Source organism: Trachurus japonicus, chromosome 6 (genome assembly GCF_045865225.1).
Source record: "Trachurus japonicus isolate A0001 chromosome 6, Traja_1.0".
Lineage (NCBI taxonomy): Eukaryota > Metazoa > Chordata > Actinopteri > Carangiformes > Carangidae > Trachurus > Trachurus japonicus.
The window spans coordinates 2,997,766-3,017,418 of NC_140912.1; the positions used below are offsets into that span (position 1 = coordinate 2,997,766).

The following is a 19,653-nucleotide window of genomic DNA, read 5'->3' on the forward strand; positions in this document are numbered from 1 at the left end:
TTAATATGTAATCACTTTGTGCACCCCTCTCCTCCTCTCCCCCCTCCCGACCAGGAAGAACGCTTATTGACAGAGCAGTAGCAGGACATGAGCAGAGGAGACTAGAGTCACAACACACAAGAAAGAAGGTTTTTGGAAATAAATAGTTTTTTAAAAGACCAACTGCAGCCTCAGCTGGTCGTGGAGTTTCATGTCTGATATTGTAACGTTGATAGTGAGCATCCCCGAGTGATACGTAAACACAGGAAGTGACATCTGTCTATAAAGCATCCAGTGCTAACGGCTAGGCTACTGTTAGCTCTGTGCTAACGGCTAGGCTACTGTTAGCTCTGTGAGTTCTCAGCGGTCCGGACCCGGTTGAACTCCAGACCGGCGCGGCTCGACTCGGCTCGGTCTGGATTTATTTTGGCCCTGAACTAGCGCATCAGGTGGCGCTGGTCCGGCCGCCAGCCCGGCTCGTTGAGAACTGTAATCTGTAACAATGGCTTCCCCTGCGTCTCCAGTAGCAGTAGGCTAACAACAGTTTAACTCATCAGTCATCATCACTGAGTCCGTTTATATGGTTTAAAACTCCGGTGTTGTGTTGTGCCAACGCATGCATCAGGGAGGGAGGGGGCTCGTGGAGATGCGGCAGGAGGGACTGTCACTACCCGATTTGCAACGCTACCCGATTTGTGACAGCCACGTACGGCAACTCCACTTGGACAAACTTAGTTGAATTGACTTAGGATCACTGCCCTATGTGCGTCGCCAGAGACGGTTTATCTTTTTATTTATTTTTTTAAATACTTTATTAGTAATGTAAATTGAGGGTTGGTTGTGGTGGTCTGGATCTTGATGCTCAGAAAACAGGAACACAGGCGACTTTTAATGTTTACTGTCCTCTTTTCTCGCCGGCCTCATCACCATGACAACCACAAACAATCACAACTACCACAACACTCACTGAATAAACGAGTCTGCCGCGGCTGTCTTATGACGGACCTCCGCGGTTTTTATTTTATTTTATTTTATTTTTTAATCATTTTCACAGTACCGTATTTTAAATTCACAGAACTTTAAGCATGTACGCAAATCGGGCAGTGCCCAAATGAAGTTTGTCCAAGTGGAGTTGCCGTAGGCAGCTGTCCAAGATGGCGGCCGGTCTGCGCATGCGCAGACCAGTTTTGTCACAGATCGGGTAGTGTCGCAAATCGGGTAGTGACAGGGACAAGTGGGTGGGACTTGTGAGGGAGGTGGAGCTGTTGATTTTCAAATGTTTGTGCTGTGCTGAGTGAAATGCCAGATCGGTAAGTATTGCTTTAACTGTGATGATTAATTTGCACTTCTGTCTGTGAGGAGGTGTTCACTTCTCATTAATAGGCTACTGTCCTCGTTCTTTGTATTGGTTTCTGCTCCGCTGATCCATAAGTAAACCAAGTCCATATCAAAGCAGTGGTGCAAATCCCTTAACCAGCATGGAGTGTCTATAGCAGTCAGTCTGTCTACATTATTAATGTAGCTTGTCAGCTACAGGGCCATTGTCTTTTCTTTGTGCCCAAATTCATCCCAAAACAACATGCCAGTTTTAGACAGCTGGGCTGTAGAGGAAACAACGGAGAGGCCTGGTCGCTGAGTCTTTTTGGTGTGTCTCTGTTTACTGAATTCTGTAGCTGTGATGAAGCTGCTTAGTTTTATATCTCTCAGAGAATTGATGTGTTGATCTTCCGGTGGTGTGCTCGCATGTGCCCCATACAATCAAAGTGCTACTTTGTCCGAAATCAGCCAAAAGAATCCAAGTGAGTCAACTTGGTCTCAGACTTCAGAGCACCATCGTACATAGCACAACTCTCAGTGGCATTGATGATTAAGAAGCAGCTTAACCATATACTGTAAAGACACCAGCGCTGGATTGATCCTTTGTTGTCTTTCTCTCTCATCCCTCTTTTCTTCTCACCTTTTCTGCTAAAGACATGAAATACCCCAAAAATAACAAACCACATGACACAACACCCAAACCCACCACATGCAGTCATTGATAAATGAAAGAATCAATCAAGTTCTGCCAGAATTGTAATGTGAAAGTGATGTCAGTCCATGCTGAGATGTTGCATCTGAAGTATTCATAGCCTCCATTTGGATATTCACATGGCTGTAGTAGGGGCTAGACTGTCATAGGTCTAATTTTGAGATAATGAATGTGCACTATCGAGTCTGTAGTTGAAAGCAAGAGCACTGTCTGTAATAATTAGTTTCCTCAAATATTTAAAACCCCAGTATGTAACTTACCGGTATTTGGCTTTTTATTAGCAAAAATCAAATATTGCTTTCATAAATACGTATTTCACTATAGTCGAATCACACCCGCATACAAATGAAAGCTTTCTCGTACCTTAGAATGAGTTGTTACAAGTCATTACAAATACATAAGTGGGCGACGCACCGAACCGAGGCGGCCATGTTGCATCGCCATTTTTTACGTTGAGTGGCAGCATGACCGTAGGTAACCACGGAAACTCAGCGGAGCTGTCGGCTTGGGGAGAAAGTTTTCCAGGTAGCGCCTGTTAAAACTGTCACCACTGTGTAGTGTGAGGAAGGACGGAGGCACTGGTGTTGCATTCAGGTGCAGTCAGACACCTGAATAACGCCGTTGGATGTCATTATACTCAGCAAGAGACAGACAGTAAAACGTGGGTCAGGTAAACAATACAACATCACCATGACACATATTGTCACGCCTGTATTGTTTTGCCTCGTGCTGGCGGACCACTTGTTTACATAGACACTTGTTTATCCTGTTACATGCAGCGTCTGTTGTCTGTCTGACGTCTGCCCGATTTCACGTGAATGCAACATCAAGAATACGTTCAGATATGCAACCGCACCGCTAGATGGGGTATTATACCTGTAACTAGATTTGGGGAAACAATCATCTTGCTTAAAATATTGTTTGCCCTAACATTTCTGCGCTTAAGGACACAAGCAGAAAAGAATAACTAGGACTGTAAGATTTTTTGAATAATATGAAAAGATTTGTTGTAAAATGACTAATCATCACATCCTTATCAATTACAATCTCACCATTCTAGCTTTTTCAGCCAATCAGAAGCTAACATCTCACAAAAAAGTAGCTGTATTTGTTTTTTGTCACAAAAGAAACAAGTCGATTGTGATTGTGACAAGTCCAAATACATTGATTGTTACTTAAAATCCAAGTGGATTTGTTGTGTTATTGTGCACACTTGATTAACATGACCTTTTTTTTTTTTTTAAATTTAAAGCTCAATTTATTTTATTGCTAGAGATCAATGAATCTCTCCAACTGAGGGTGGGGCTGGTGACATGCTCCTCCATCCCAGGAATGTAAATACACACTATATTGTAGCATTAGTATGCACAGCAGGTTGCCTGGACAGCCTGAGATGAATTTCTGTTTCCCCGAAATCTAAACCTCATTAAGTTGTCCAAGTGTCTGCGTAGGAGGAGGAAGGGAATGTGAATCCACAACACAACATGCCAGATATACTGTATCAGCCAGGTGACGAAGGAAAAACACATCATCATTATCATTCTCACTGACGTAATAGGCTACTGCCGAATCCGATTCACACTGGTTACCAAATCAAATGTAGGCGAGGGTACAAACCAGTATCCAGAGGAGGTTGGCCTCACCAACATCTCTGCTTCGTCTTCATTAGTCTCCTATGAAACACGGCTGACGGTCTCTGTTGGTAAGCATGTGTGCAGTTTACTGACATCATTTGCAGTGCACTGTTGCTGTTTGCTGAATTTGACCTTTTAGATGTAAAATAACTTCATTTTATCCATAAGGGGGAAAAAAACAAAACAACACTCTAACCTCGTTCACACCTGGCATTAACATGCGTTTTCAGTAATCAGACTGTAATCGGATAGAGCTTGACCACATGAAAGAATAGCTGTAACATGCACCCAAGAAACATAGAGGATGATTTGTGATCCGACGGTGGTCAGGGACGCATCGTGAACACAAGTAAAAGGTAATATGTCCTGTATCTGCATACAACTATGTGGACTGCAATGCTTCACTGTTTATTTTCTTTTTTCTTTTTTAATTTACCCGCGCAAAAAAACTGGACAGAGCCTTCTCAAACAACTTCTCTGCCAAACAGGACATATGATTAACAAAGTTAAATAAAAACACATTGTATTTTTCCATCAGGGACAAACAACCATGAGGTTGTGATTTTAGTCTTCAGCAGCGTCACTTGCTCCCAAGGATTAGAAATAAGCTCCATAGTAAACACGCATTGCCACCTGTGTCTTTTCTCAGGGTGTGCTGTCTGTTTGCTTTGAGCAACTCTAGTTATATACAGTATCACTGAACTAACGCTGAATACCACTGGTGTCACTGCAATGAACTAAAACTGATGTGATGTGTTTACCTTTGTAAATATCGCAGTTTGTGTTGCACAGAAAATCCAATTAATCACTTGGCCTCATTGCTTAAAGCAGGCTTATTTATATTCCTTCTTAGTTAATTATTAGGCTTCTTCTGCAATGTTGCAAAATAAAAAAAACGGTGCTATGTTGTGTGTCAAGTGTACAAAGGTAATGAGAATACATCAGGGAAATATCCAGTCAGTTAGCAGTGCAGTGCTGTTCTTATGTGAATCCAGATCATTACGGTACATTTAGTCTCATTACTAGGTTTTAGAATAAGTAGCATAGATCGAATAGAAGTCATATTGCTCTGAATAAAAACAGGTTCACTGCAGCTGCAGCTGTCCCATATTCAGAGTGCTCAGTTAGGTCTGAGCTGCTGAAAAGCTCCTGATGTGTCATCTAATTAACTTGGATATCTTCCTCCTGCATCAACAGGCCTGCATCCCAATCCACCAGCAGTACGCAGTACTGAACAGATATGCAGGGATTCCTCAGTTTAAGTTAAAGCTCCTCACAGTTCATGCTTGAAGGTTGCTGTAAGACACTGTTGAGTGAGGGGTTAAAGGTTTAGGTGATTCACTGAGTGTATATCAGGCCAGCAGTAAGTCAAAGAGCAGAAACACGATGGTCCATTCAGGAACAATATTTGCACCAACCATATGTCAACAGACAGGTGTTGTGTAAAATTCTAGCTGTAACATATTTTATCACATCAGTCTGTCTTGTCTAGGTATTTATATATATATATAGTCAGATATAGAGACCACGATCAGGGAAAGAATTAGGAATTCCTTCAAAAATCGAGGTGTTTCAGAGAGTCTGATTGTGACATAATCAGATTTTCTGGAGCTAACTGTCATAACATTAAAACCCAGCCCCTTATGCTGGACTATTAATGTCTCACAGTATCATTTTAGGTCATCCACATCCCTCTGAGTGTAGAGGAGATTTAGATGTCGAAGTTTGATACAAGAGAAACCAGGCGAGACCAGTGTCTCCTCTACTCGCCTAAACAAACCCACTAACTTGCCAGCATATTCCAAAGACGTGTAGTGATATTAGAGAAATAGCCCTTGAGTCAGTGAAACACAGGGACGGACAGCCTTCAGGTTGGAGATGCAAGTCCTGTTGGATCTAAGATTACCTCTTTGTTATTGCTCTCTTGCAATAAATGCACTGATAATGATTTGAAAAGTGCATAGGTCAACTGTAACTCCAAGTGTAGGTAAAGGTGCGCTACACTCTACCATGGTATACTTGTTGTGAACCTGGAGATAAAGGTCATTTAGTTGACTGCTTTCCTTCATTAATCTATCACCAGGTTTCCTCCTCTTCCCTTGTCAGCCCAGTTTTCCTTCTTGTCACTCTGTGGCTTCTTCATCTCTCACAGTGCGTTCACACCGAGTGCGAGTAAAATATTCACCTCGCTCTACTCGCTCGAGTTTGCCCGCTGGAATATTTGTTTTTACTCGCGGCATTCACGCGAATATTTTGCTTGAGTTGAATATTATGAACTTGCGCAAACAGGCGAATTTTGCGTGTTCGCCGGCACAAACTTGCGTCCATTCGTGTCTTTACATTGACTTTGCATGTAATCTTATCGCGCGAAAAATTTGCCTCGCGCCCGGTGTGAACGCAACGTCAGACCTAATTACCCTGGCAAGTGGGAGTGTGTGTGTGTGTGCCAGAATAAAAAGTTGAGTCTAGGATGTAGCATGAAGTTAGCAAGAAGACGCTGCCTTTGCACAGAAACCTACTGATATTTATGCTGCGTTCAAGACAACTCGGAGGTCGAAATTCCAAACTCGGAAATTTCCGCCTTCCGACATCATTGCGTTCACGCTGCAGGAACTCGGAAGAAAAAAAAAACATGGATACCTGAAGGAAGTTTGGCGTATTGTGGCTCATAGCTGATTACGAAAAATCAACGCAGCAGTAAATGATGTTTGTTTTGGAGGAGAGGAGACGCAGCAGATGAGTGCATATATAATGTTACAGCCTTGATAACAGTTAAACGTTATTTCCGTCACATACGACGAACACAATTTAACACCGTACAACAATCACAGCTTAATATAGGCTACTGCAATAATACACAAAAATATGCATTCAAACCTCAACAAATAACTTCAAATGTCTAAATTCTAACCGTTTAAGACGAGGTCCACCATGTGATGTTGTCGTGACGTCAAGTCGGAAAGTCGGAGCTGTGATATGATACCCGAGTTTCCGACCTGTAATTTCCGAGTTCGACGCCGTTCAATTCATTTTTTACAACTCTGAGCTCGTTTTTTTTCCGACTTCCGAGTTGTCTTGAACACAGCAATAGACTCCTGTTCTTGTATCCATGACTACAGTTTGAACGGAAGCCATATTTGGAGATTATGTTAAATTGACTGGTACAGCGCCACCTTTAAGTCAACAAATGTTATGTTATGTTATGCTAACAAGTAAACTCAACATTTTGTTACACTGACTGAGTGAGGGCTCTGCTGTCAGTGTTGCAGTGTCAGCCTCTGGGAGCTGCTAGCGTAGCTGAGAACCCTTCTTGTTTTCACTAACTAGCCTTCCTGAATTCTCGTAATGAGCATGGAAGCATGAAAACTGCTGTGAAAAGCAACCCTGAAAGTTGAAACAATTTTATGTCATTGTGAAACTTTCTGTTACAAAATCAATGCAGCTCAGCGGCGAGGATCTAACGTCTCCATGTCCACGTGACCAGCTGGTCTCCTCTGTTCTCTGAGATCTAAACTTGAGGCTTTTGTGAGGCGTTTCCATGCAGATTCCTGTGCTGTCCTGTGTTTACTGACCTGAAACTGTGGGAAAGTGAAGGACGTCTCAGTGGTTACACTATGTGACCCCGGCAGTGCATTATGTGAACCTGTCTGACAGGTTTGCAGGGGTTCAGGTTATCACTCCACTCCTGTGGGAAGGGCAGTATAATAGAGTTTCCTCACCCTCCTTCAGTTGCCGCCTTTTGTTGTGGACTGAAGCAGCCTCTGTGTTCACACAGGGACAGGATCATGCTCTGTTAATCTGACGTTCACGTCCTGCTTTCAGCTCAGTGATTGTGTGGACAGGACCTATGCCAGACCTATGATCCTTATCTTTTTCTCATTCTTCCTCTCCTTTATTTTTCTGCTGATACCTCTCATTTACCAATTATTTTGTTTTCTCTCTTTTCTCTGGTGTTTGCGCCGGTTCTTTCCTTCTCTCTTTGTCTCTGACTCGTGCTCCTCCTGTCTGTCCGTTCTCCTGTTTCTCCGCAGTGAGAGCTGCTGATCGAGGAGTTTCAGGCCTCCTGGGTATCATTACTGACATCTGAGCTGGGAGAGAGAGCTTTTGTCTGTCACACACACATGCGTGCATGCAAACACACACACACACACACATATACCTGACCTCTTTATGGGGGCACTTATTTTCTTACCCTAACCTAAACCTGATTCCATCCTACATAGACAGACAAACATTGCATGTGTCGTCAAGTCTCGTAGTGTTGAGGTCATACATGCTGCTGTTTAAGTAGACTGCAGCAAAACATTTTCACTAGCCACCACCACTGACTGATAAAACATGACCTGCAGGCATCAAAGGACCTGAGCCTCCCGAGGAGAAAGAGCCAGCTGGCAGATGGCATAGTGTTCACCATCCAGTCCAGTCACTAGCCTATATACCTCATGCACACCTAGGTATTTATAAGTATGCACAACCTCAGTGTCCTTTCCTCGTATGTCGACTGGCTGACGAGTGGGCCTAGACCTCTGAAGGAACATGACCATCTCCTTGGTCTTTGAGAGGTTCAGAAGGAGGCCGTTCCTGTTGTTTCATTCATTGTAGTTTTTTTGCTGCCTGTTCCACACCAATGTGTCAACCCATTGTTTCAGGATGTAGCCAGAACAGCTTCCTGTGGAGCCACAGTGCTGCTCATTACTGTCCCTGAGACACAGATACACAGCCTGACATATTGTGGGCATCTTGTAGTAGTGGTGTCATCTAGGGATAGGATTAGGGTCACGATTCTAGATTTTCTCGGTACGATACAGGAGAAACCAGGCGAGACCAGTGTCTCCTCTACTCGCCTAAACAAACCCACTAACTTGTCAGCATATTCCAAAGACCTGCAGTGATATTACAGAAATAGCCCTTGAGTCAGTGAAACACAGGGACGGACAGCCTTCAGGTTGGAGATGCATGTCCTGTTGGATCTAAGATTACCTCTTTGTTATTGCTCTCTTGCAATAAATGCACTGATAATGATTTGAAAAGTGCATAGGTCAACTGTAACTCCAAGTGTAGGTAAAGGTGCGCTACACTCTACCATGGTATACTTGTTGTGAACCTGGAGATAAAGGTCATTTAGTTGACCGCTTTCCTTCATTAATCTATCACCAGGTTTCCTCCTCTTCCCTTGTCAGCCCAGTTTTCCTTCTTGTCACTCTGTGGCTTCTTCATCTCTCACAGTGCGTTCACACCGGGCGCGAGTAAAATATTCACCTCGCTCTACTCGCTTGAGTTTGCCCGCTGGAATATTTGTTTTTACTCGTGGCATTCACACGAATATTTTACTTGAGTTGAATATTTTGAACTTGCGCAAACAGGCAAATTTTGCATGTTCGCCGGCACAAACTTGCGCCCATTCATGTCTTAAGCTAACACCAGGACGTCAGCTGTTAAAACCCTCCCGTTGTCGGACACGACATGAAACTACTCCAGTTAGCTCAGTCATGTTGTAACTAAGATATCTGCTGGAAAAAATATTTTTTCATGGACCGTTTATTGAGTCACTGAGTGTGACTCAATAAACAGCTAACCGTTAGCAGTATTTTTTTTCGTAGGATAGGTCTGGGAAAGTCCCGCCTTCCCCGCCTCTGATTGGCTGGATGAACGCTCCTCCGATTGACGTCATCTCACAACAGTACTGTAGTAAACTAAAATACACACCAACTGAAATTCTTGGTGTAATCAGACCTAATGCATCCATGAATCAGACGCCATGGCGTAGCGATTTGCGTTTTCGCCTGTGGTGTGGTGAATGTGAGTTTGATCCCCGCTGGTTTCACATTCCGAAAAATTTAGTTTTTAAATTTATATTCTAAGTTTACATTTTGAGTTTGAGAGAAGTGTAATTGTGCCATTGGTTAGGTTTAGGCAATGAAGAAAGGAGTTGGTTAAGTTTAGTAAAAAAGACCAGGTAGAGGCTTGACAGGCCAGATAAGTAGAGAGAGTCCAAGTTTACATTTTGAGTTTGAATGAGAAGTGTAATTGTGCCATTGGTTAGGTTTAGGCAATGAAGAAAGGAGTTGGTTAAGTTTAGTAAAAAGACCAGGTATAGTGTAGACAGGCCAAGTAGAGAGAGTCCAGGTAGATCTAGGCACTTATCACACTTTGCCGACAGCCTGCGTTTCACAGCCGTTTCACAGCCAAAACAAACAACCAATCAGGCGAGAGCCCTTCTAGCCAATCAGAGTCGAAAATGGAGCCCATCTAGCCAATCAGAGGTGGGAATGGCGGGAAAGGCGGGACTTTTTCCGGACCTATCCTACGAAAAAAAATATCGCTAACCGTTAGCCCGGCTACTCTATCAGTACGTTTACATGACACTTGAAAAAACCGAATTATTGCCTTAATCCGACTATAACTGGACAACTGTAGTGCATGTAAACACCTTAGTCCGACTGAAATCGGAGTTGAGAACTCCGATTAAGACACCCAGATAATGCGATTGGAATTCGATTTTCTCCGTCATGTATAGGACCTTAGTCAGAGTATAACTAGACAATGCATGTGCGCATGCTCCACAACAGTAGAGATGGCACCAAGTGGAGCAGAGAAGCCACCCAAAACCGGCAAAGTAAAGAAAAAAACCCAACATCAGTGCCGAGTCAATGCATTTCACACAGCGCGACCAGCAAGAGTGTTTTTTTTAAAAAGAAAGAGAGAGAAAGAGAGAAAGAGAGAAAGGAAGCCCGTATCCTATTCTCCGCGCATCCAGCCCAGACTGGCGCGTCTGGTCGGGAACTGCAGTTGAGAATTTATTATTTAGCTACTAAGTTGTTTATATTCAGTTTTTTAGGAGGTGACAGAAAAGTCAACAGGACAGGGGGGCGTATTAACCCGCTGAAATGACGGGTGACGCCGCATGAGGGGGCGGACCCCGTCAGTTATTCGGTTTTCTCAGTTGCATGTATATTGAGACAAGGACAGAAGTCCGACTTGACGCCAAAATCGAATTTTGAGCATAGCTTGATTAAGCTCTGCATGTAAACGTACTGTATGATGATAACCCAAGGGGGCAGTTGTCGGTCTGAGAAGTGAAGCTCACTTCCGCGTTCAAAAAACTGCAATCCCCTCGGCTGTCGCTGGGGGCTGGCTCCAGAAGGGAGCAACTCCAATTGAGCCCCATGTTAAAATAGCCGATTTTACAGCTTAAAAAAACATATTTACAGCCTGGTACATTTTATTTTTTTGGTCTCAACCGATAGTTTCTACCCCCGCACACACTCTGAGGGGGTTGAATTTTTTTAAAAACTCTACCGTTTTACTATTATTAGTAGGGCCGGGACTTTAACGCATTAATTACGATTAATTAATTACACAAAAATTAACGCGTTAAAAAAATTAACGCATTTTAATCGCACTTATTTAAAAAAAAAAAGTATTTATTTTTTTTCTCACGTGTGTCTACGTGCGGTGCGCCCGCACGCGAGAGAGGCGGCAGTTTGAGAGGCTGACTGGCAGAGATGAGAGCTGGTGAAACGCTAGCATGCTTATTTAAAACACCATCTCTGATCTCTGCCTGCACATAGATACACAGACACGGGCGCACGCTAAATGCGCTATATAGCGCTAATTGCTCAGCTGCAGCGCTATATCTATGACCTGTCACTGTCACAGGTGCATCTCATCTCATTATGATAGGACTTCACCCTCAGAGCTCTGTCTTCAGACTGTCCTGACCTGTCCCTGAACATCACACAGGGACAACATGGAGCTGCCTGTGTGATTGGTTACTGAGTTTTATTAATGTTTACATCAGGCTGAGTTCAACAAATCAGTTTATGCTACTGTGATTTAAAGGGATAGTTCACCCTAGAATGATATTTCGCTCATTATCTACTCACCCTCATGTTGACTAAGGGCTGGGAGAAGTTTCAGAGTCCTCCGTGGCTTCTCTGAGTTACAGGGGGTCTCGGCGTAGCAGTGCATGTCCATATAACGGTTGCAAAGGGACACCGGAGCTCTTCGTAAAAAAACACACACAAAAAAACATCCAAATACCTCCATGCTGCTCGTATGTAATGTCCGTCTTGTGCTGAAGCCCCAAATTGCGTAATTGTCCCGAAAAAAATTAAATAAGTCTATATTTTAAGCTTGTTTGTAGCGGAAGCTTCTCGAAGCTCCTCTTCCTGGTCCGTCCAAATCTCGCGTGATTTGCGCCGGCGTCAGCATGCGTCAGTGCGGTTACTGCGAATCACGCGAGATTTGGACATTACATACGAGCATCATGGAGGTATTTGGATGTTTTTTTGTGTGTGTTTTTTTACGAAGAGCTCCGGTGTCCCTTTGCAACCGTTATATGGACATGCACTGCTATGCCGAGACCCCCTGTAACTCAGAGAAGCCACGGAGGAATCTGAAACTTCTTCCAGCCCTTAGTCAACATGAGGGTGAGTAGATAATGAGCGAAATATCATTCTAGGGTGAACTATCCCTTTAAGTAGCCTAGTTAAATACTACATAATCATCATAGTGTATTGGAAGGAAAGACCATTTAATCTGTATGTATCAAATATCAATGAATGAATTAATCGATAATTTGCATCCCTAGTCTATTGGTCTTGGTTATTTACCACCTTGAATGCTTAAGCTTATGTATTCAGTCATTCAATGGTATACTTAAATCCATGTGAAAAAAAAAAAGCTTCTCACTGTTCTCAGGTCAAATATTTATATGCGATTGAAATGCGATTAATTGCGATTAATTAATTACAAAGCCTCTAATTAATTCGATTAATTTTTTTTATCGAGTCCCAGCCCTAATTATTAGGTTTAAAGTTCTGGCCAATTAGGGCGCAGAACCGTTGAGTGACAGGTCCGGAGACCGCTGCTACGAGGCCAGTGGGCGGGCTCTCGGCCGGCCAACGGCCGCACCGCTCCAAATATGGCAAGTAGAATCCAACATGGCGCGGTTCAAACCCCCGTAGTAGCGGCACAAAACAGACTCCCCCAAACCAATGGGTGACGTCACGGGTGCTACGTCCATTCTTTTTACAGTCTATGTGATAAAAAAAAAAATAAAAAAAAATACAGTCTATGTGATAACCATGACTAATTACAAAAACGTGCACACATAAATAGTAATGTTTGTCCAATCATTGGTTTTATAGACTTTACAAACATCAGATTAAACGGTGATATAGTGAGGTGAAAAATGAGATACTGTAGCGAAACTCGGAAGTAGTTGTAAACAACAAGGACCAATAGACCTAATAGGGGAAGTGTTTGAAATATTCAAGTCATTAATTGTCATCTATACCAAATGTTTAACTTTATTTTAATCGTTTTTTATTTATTAAATGACACGCTAACATTTAAATTCCTACCAATTCAATGTTACGTTAGGAAAATGGACCGGTATCTGTGCATTTACCTTTACTTTGGTGCTGCTGATCTGCCGATATGGTTCCAACATAATATTTTTTGGAAAGTGACGGTATTTATGAATACCGTTTAATTAATTAATTACACAATTAATTGTGAAAACAAATAGCTGTGATATCCCTAGTGTCATTATATAGTCTTGTAGCCTGACAAGCCAGACTATATCATTAAAATGTACCTACTATTTGCTACCGCTAGGGTGCGGTTAGATTTCTAGGCTAATAGTCTTGTAGTTTGCCCACAATCCAGGACGAGAAGCAGAGATCAAGCCCCATCCCTCTGAGCTTGTCTGTAAAATATGGGGAGTTGATGGTGTAACAAAAACAAATGATAAATAAATCCTGTCATTTGGCTTCATTCAAAACTATTTAAATTTTGGTCAGCTCCATATTTATCCAAATCAACACTAACATGTAAAGCATGTCGCAAACTTGAGAGACATTTGCTGACTTGTCCTCCCAAAAAATGCTTCATTGGCTTGAATTGAACATATAATCAACAGGTGATTTCTGTGCTATTTATCAGTGGGCAAATGCCATTTTAGTTGGAATATAATTAAATAGTCCTAATGAGCTGTGTGTCTCCTGCTTTGTCTCCCCAGATGATGATGATGGGCCTCCTCCTCCTCCCACTGCAGAGCGTCAGGTGAGAAAGGAAGTAGAGGGACACAGGGCACTGCACTGTTAAAGTGCTGATTAAAAACTTAAGGTGTCAGCTGTAATAAGACCAATTGCTGCCATACTGTCTGTGAAATCCTATTGAAGTGGGCTTCATCGGGGAGACACACCAAAAGACTGTTGATACTCTTTAGTAGTGATTTTTATGTTTTGTCTGAGTGGATTAGTTTGTTACCACTTTACAATAAGATTCCTTATAAAGTATTTACTTGTGGGTTAACTAGGGGATTTGATTTGTAAAATTGTTTACAACTGAATTAATAACTATTGTTAGTAATTCTAAACAAGTTATAAATCTTTTGTAAGAGTAGAGTGATTGTGACGTGGTACCGTTGGATTTAACTAAATTAGTGTGGGCAATGTTGTTGGTATAGGACAACGCTAATTGTATCTTTTGGTCATTGGATTTTCTTTTGATGAATGTGAAGTAAAAAACTAATAAACGGGGGCAGTGTGTGGCGCAGTGGGTAAAGCGGCCGCCTCATGTAGGCTACAGTCTTCACCGCAGGCGGCCCGGGTCGAATCCCGTGTCGGGCAGACATTACCTGCATGTCATTTCCCCTCTCTCTGCCTCCCCCTTTTCTGTCTATCTCTACTGTGTGCTATCAAATAAAAATATACTTAAATAAACAAAAAACTAATAAACGGTTGGTTTATTTGATTTTCATTTTGAAACAGAAACAATTAAATTGAAACACGGAACATTCTTCTTTTTGAGTGTCTAAAAGCAATTAAAGCAGAAGTAAGCGGAATATTTGTGTTAATATAAGTTAATATAAGACGGCAATCACTTATATAGAGTGTTTGGTCTGAAACACGGGTCTGTCAGTCACTCTGCTCTGCTGCAGCCAAGGGATGCGCGTGAATGTGGTGACGTAGGGACGAGGGCGGGGACTGCTAACTCCATCAGCTGACAAGAAGTTAGCCAAAACCTGGGGCGGTGCGTGGCGCAGTGGTTGAGGCGGCCGCCCCATGTGGAGGCTGCAGTCCTCGATGCAGGCGTCCCTGGTTCGGTTCCCGCATCGGGCAGACCTTTCCTGCATGTCGTTCCCCCTCTCTCTGCCTCCCCCTTTCCTGTCTATCTCACTCACTATCAAATAAAAAAATATACTTAAAAAAAAAAAAGAAGTTAGCCAAAACCACCGGATCGCTTACTTCTGCTTTAATTTAAACAATTTGATTTTCATGTTCTAATTTTCATGTAACAAAAAACAGAATCACCATTCAACAGATTCACTCAAAAAGAAGAACGTGTTGTGTTTCAATTTCATTTTTTCTATTTCACAATATTTTGGAGTCTTTTAAGTTGCGCAGAGACGTGCTGTATGTCTGAAGTCTTTCAGTCCCGGCAATTGTTTTGTTGTTGTTTTCTTTTTGCTCTGTGTGCGTATGTATCAATGGATGTGGGCATGCATGCATGCATGCGTGTGAGCATGCTTGCATGCGTGTGTGTGTGTGTGTGTGTATGTGTGCGCATGTGTGGACATGTATTGTATAAAAATATGTAGATGTGTGGGCATGCATGCGTGCGTGCGAGCATGCATGCATGCGTGTGTGTATGTATGCGCATGTGTGGGTATGTATTGTATTGTAGAAAAATATGTACACGAGCATGTATTCCTTGTCCTCCTGTGTGTGCCGGTGTTTTGTGTTTTGTTTTGTTTTTAGTGTGTCTTATAAGCCCATGAGGGCTGGACACCTATGGTGCAAGACACCAAGTTTAAATAAATAAGAACTACTACCTACCTACTACACAATGAAAATCAAATAAACCAGTCAGTTTTTGTTTTTTGATTTCCATTCATCAAAAGAAAATCCAATGACCAAATGATATGCTGGCCGACAACCTAACTATCTTGTGTTATGTCTCTGCTCCTCCATCTCTCCAGATGGTCCGGTCGCTGGGCGTGGCCATCTACCAAGCTCTGGACTGGGGGCTGGACGACAGCGAGGAGAGGGAGCTCAGCCCACAGCTGGAGCGCCTCATCGAACGCATGGCTGGGGGGGAGCAGAGCGGAGAGGGAGACAGAACCGCTGGGAACGGCACTTCAGATGAGGGCTACAGCGGGCAGGAGGAGGAGGAAGAGGAGGAGGAGGAAGGGCAGGAGGGAGTGATAAGGCCGGTGTGTACGTTCCGCCAGGTGATGGCGATGTGTGCGTCTCGTCTAGCCAACCCCAGCCTGGCTCCAGACCACTACCAGGCCGTCTGCAGGGCTCTGTTCCTGGAGACTCTGGAGCTGCAGACCTTCCTGATCAAGATCAGAGATGCTAAGGAGGTACGTCATATTGTTGTGTCAGTGTTTACATATCACCTGACCTCACTTAACCCCACTCCTACAAAGAATAATATTGCCCATTTCATTTTGTTGCAAATAAACAGAGAATATTTTATTTAATTCATTAATATTTTAAAGCAGAAGTAAGCGATCTGGTCGTTTTGGCTAACTTCCTGTCAGCGGATGGAGTTAGCAGTCCCCGCCCTCGTCCCTACGTCACCACATTCACGCGCATCCCTTGGCTGCACACACAGAGCGGCCCCTTTATGCCGTTCTCTCTCCTCATTGGATAAAGGTTGTAGGATACAAGGAAAGTTTTCTCCTCGGCTTACAGCAGAGCAGAGTGACTGACAGACCCGTGTTTTGGACCAAACACTCTATATAAGTGATTGCTATCGGAAGATATAACTATTTAAGACTTATATTAAAGCAGAAGTAAGTGATACATACGTTAATATAAGTCTTAAATAGTTATATCTTCCGACAGCAATCACGTACATAAAGTGTTTGGACTGAAACACGGGTCTCTCAGTCCCTCTGCTCTGCTCTGAGCCGAAGAGAAAACATTTATCGTATCCTACAGTTTTTATCCAATGAGGAGAGAGAACGGCATGCAGGGCTGTGTGTGCAGCCAAGGAACGCCGTGAATGTGGTGACGTAGCGACGAGGACTGTTATGGTGCGTTCAAGGAAACTCGTATTTTTCCGACCGTGAAGTGGTACCAGTTCGATCTGGTACGAGTTCACCGGTCGGAAGTTACGAGTGGCCGTTATAGTGACTTTCACCGGTAAAACAGGTCGGAAAAACACGAGTGGGTTGCCTGAAACGCTACAAAGTCGTAAGTTGTGACTTGAAGCTGTAATTTACGATTTCAAAAGCCTGCCTGGAACGCAGCATTAGCGAAAACGACCGGACCACTTACTTCTGCTTTAACACAAACATTCCGCTTACTGCTGCTTTAAGTTAAACCAGCGTTTACGTTTTCACCCTGTGTTTCTCAGTAACTCACTCTGTCTCTAACAAACATGTTGAATTCCCCTCCTCATGAAACACTCACAAAACTGATGGTTCGACTTCTTTAAATACCACAGTGTTGACATCAGTCTCTTTTTCTGCTCTCACTGGTGCATTGCTTCATTTATTGACACACGAAAATACATCTCACACATCGACAACTGTTCATCAGCGAAAACAGCATGATGCTGTTGGTAGGAATGTGTGCTGCATTACTCGACACAATAGGTGTGCATTTATGTGACATAAACAATAACTCTCTGCTCATTGCTCTTTAATAACTCTGTTCCTCAACTCCAGAAAAACAGTTAAGAGTAAATGTAGACTATGACACAAGCATGTGATGTGAACATCCTTCACAGCCTGTGCGCTAGGCTCAGCCTTGGCCCACAGTCCTTGCCTGAGTTTTGTACACTCTTATGTTTTTCTGTGCAATAAATGATTTTACTACATTTGCAAACTGTGTGATACTCTGACCAGGGCTGTTGCTAGGAATTCTGGGCCCCCTGAAAGAATACTAAAGTGGGGCCCTACCCCCTGACCTTTCCAATTTTTCTTTCTTAGACTACGTATGTATTATCATTTTTTATTTAGCCTACTTTGTTTTGATGCTAATGCAGCATTACTATGAGTCATTAGTCAGGGTCTTATGCAGAATAAATCAGTCATAATCTACATAGATTAGACTACTGAGGTTTTTTGTGGGCCCCACTGGACGCTGGGCCCCTAGAATTATCATCACCTTTCTCCCATATACAACGGCCCTGACTCTGACTTGTAGCTGATACTCATGTTTCAGTGAAGTCACCACCCCCAGAGATTTCATCACTTTGCTTTGTTGTGGTGGTCACAGTGTTCTCATAACTGACAGAACAAATGGCCATAATAATATGGCCCAGGTCATAATAAATGATGCTTTTCTTTTCGTTGCTCACAGATTAGACAAATTTGATAGTTACAGTAGCACTCACTGCATTTGCTGTAATGGTATGTTCAAGTAGGAAGAAGTACTAAAAACTGCAGTTTTTTTGAAGTAAGTCAGTCGCCATAGACTCCGGTGTTAAAATGTCCAGTGGGATGGAGCAGCTCTTCAGAAACCTGTGACTGACATCACAGAGTCTACAGTACATCCAGTTTTATTTACAATCTGAGAAAAAGAAATTGACAAACATGTTTGTTGTTGCTTTGGTGCACAGATGCTGAAGAAGATCACCACAGAAGAAGCCCTGGAGGACCGGTCTACAGCTGAATTAGACGCACTGAAACACAGAGACTGGGTGAGTTGAAACGAGCGAGACCACAGCATCACAGGGAGCACAGTGCAACAGTGTGTATCGATGAGGAAGCCGGTGTCGTCACATGCAGATGTATGGCGTTGTTTCTGTCACAGGCACGTCTGTGGGTGCAGCTGATGAAGGAGCTGAGGCAGGGAGTGAAGCTGAAGAAGGTGCAGGAGCAGCCGTTCAACCCACTGCCCACAGAGTTCAGCCTCACACCCTTTGAGATGCTGATGCAGGACATACGAGCGCGCAAGTTCCAGCTACGCAAAGTCATGGTGAGAGACCAAACGTCAGGTTATTTTTTCGAGACATGATATAAATATAAGGGTGATGAAAGGCGTAGAGCTGTAAGCAACCAAAGCAATTTGAATTTCAGTTGTAGATGAAGTGATGAAAATCAGTGGTGGACAGGGGAGGACAGAGGATTTGTACTTTACTTGAGTATTAGATTTCTTTGGTACTTATTACTCTTACTTGAATACATTTCCAAGACAAATATTTTTACTTTTACTGGAGTTAATTTCTAGGAAGGCTGAAAAGTACTCGTTACTTTCAGGTCTGCTCTTTTTTCTTTTAAAATCCTATTGGACACAAGCTGTGTTTGTCAAAGAAGGAAACCCTAACCCTTAAAAGAAGCACATCAGTGCAGCTGGTTTCAAAGAGTTAATTCTCAGAAACAAGAGTTAAAAGCTCCTTAAATTCATTTAGAAAAAATTATATTAATTCATTGATGTGAAAAATAAGAAATTTACACTTACTTTTACTTAAAGCAGAAGTAAGTGGTCCGGTCGTTTTCGCTAATGCTGCGTTCCAGACAGGCTTTTTAAATCGTAAATTACAGCTTCAAGTCACAACTTACGACTTTGTAGCGTTCCAGGCAACCCACTCGTGTTTTTCCGACCTGTTTTACCGGTGAAAGTCACTATAACGGCCACTCGTAACTTCCGACCGGTGAACTCGTACCAGATCGAACTGGTACGACTTCACGGTCGGAAAAATACGAGTTTCCTTGAACGCACCATAACAGTCCTCGTCCCTACGTCGCCACATTCACGGCGTCCCTTGGCTGCACACACAGCCCTGCATGCCGTTCTCTCTCCTCATTGGATAAAAACTGTAGGATACGATAAATGTTTTCTCCTCGGCTCAGAGCAGAGCAGAGGGACTGACAGACCCATGTTTCGGTCCAAACACTCTATGTAAGTGATTGCTGTCGGAAGATATAACTATTTAAGACTTATATTAACACAAATATATCACTTACTTCTGCTTTAAAGTAAATGTAATGTAATAAATAATAATAAATAATGTAATGTAATAAAGCATGTACTTTTGGAT

General features: G+C 42.8%; 2 protein-coding genes across 2 annotated transcripts in view; one reads left to right on the forward strand and one right to left on the reverse strand.

Moving 5' to 3' along the window:
• cdk10 (cyclin dependent kinase 10) overlaps nucleotides 1-19,653 on the reverse strand; it is a 192,800-nt gene that overhangs the window by 77,174 nt on the left and 95,973 nt on the right. The gene's annotated exons all lie outside the window — the stretch shown is intronic.
• Nucleotides 1-19,653, forward strand: part of spire2 (spire-type actin nucleation factor 2) — a 39,591-nt gene that overhangs the window by 2,236 nt on the left and 17,702 nt on the right. Inside the window, exons 2-5 of the mRNA XM_085778297.1 lie at nucleotides 13,670-13,713; nucleotides 15,635-16,021; nucleotides 18,232-18,312; nucleotides 18,426-18,590. Of these exons, the coding sequence (XP_085634423.1) occupies nucleotides 13,670-13,713; nucleotides 15,635-16,021; nucleotides 18,232-18,312; nucleotides 18,426-18,590 (677 nt within the window). The remainder of the gene's footprint in view (nucleotides 1-13,669; nucleotides 13,714-15,634; nucleotides 16,022-18,231; nucleotides 18,313-18,425; nucleotides 18,591-19,653) is intronic.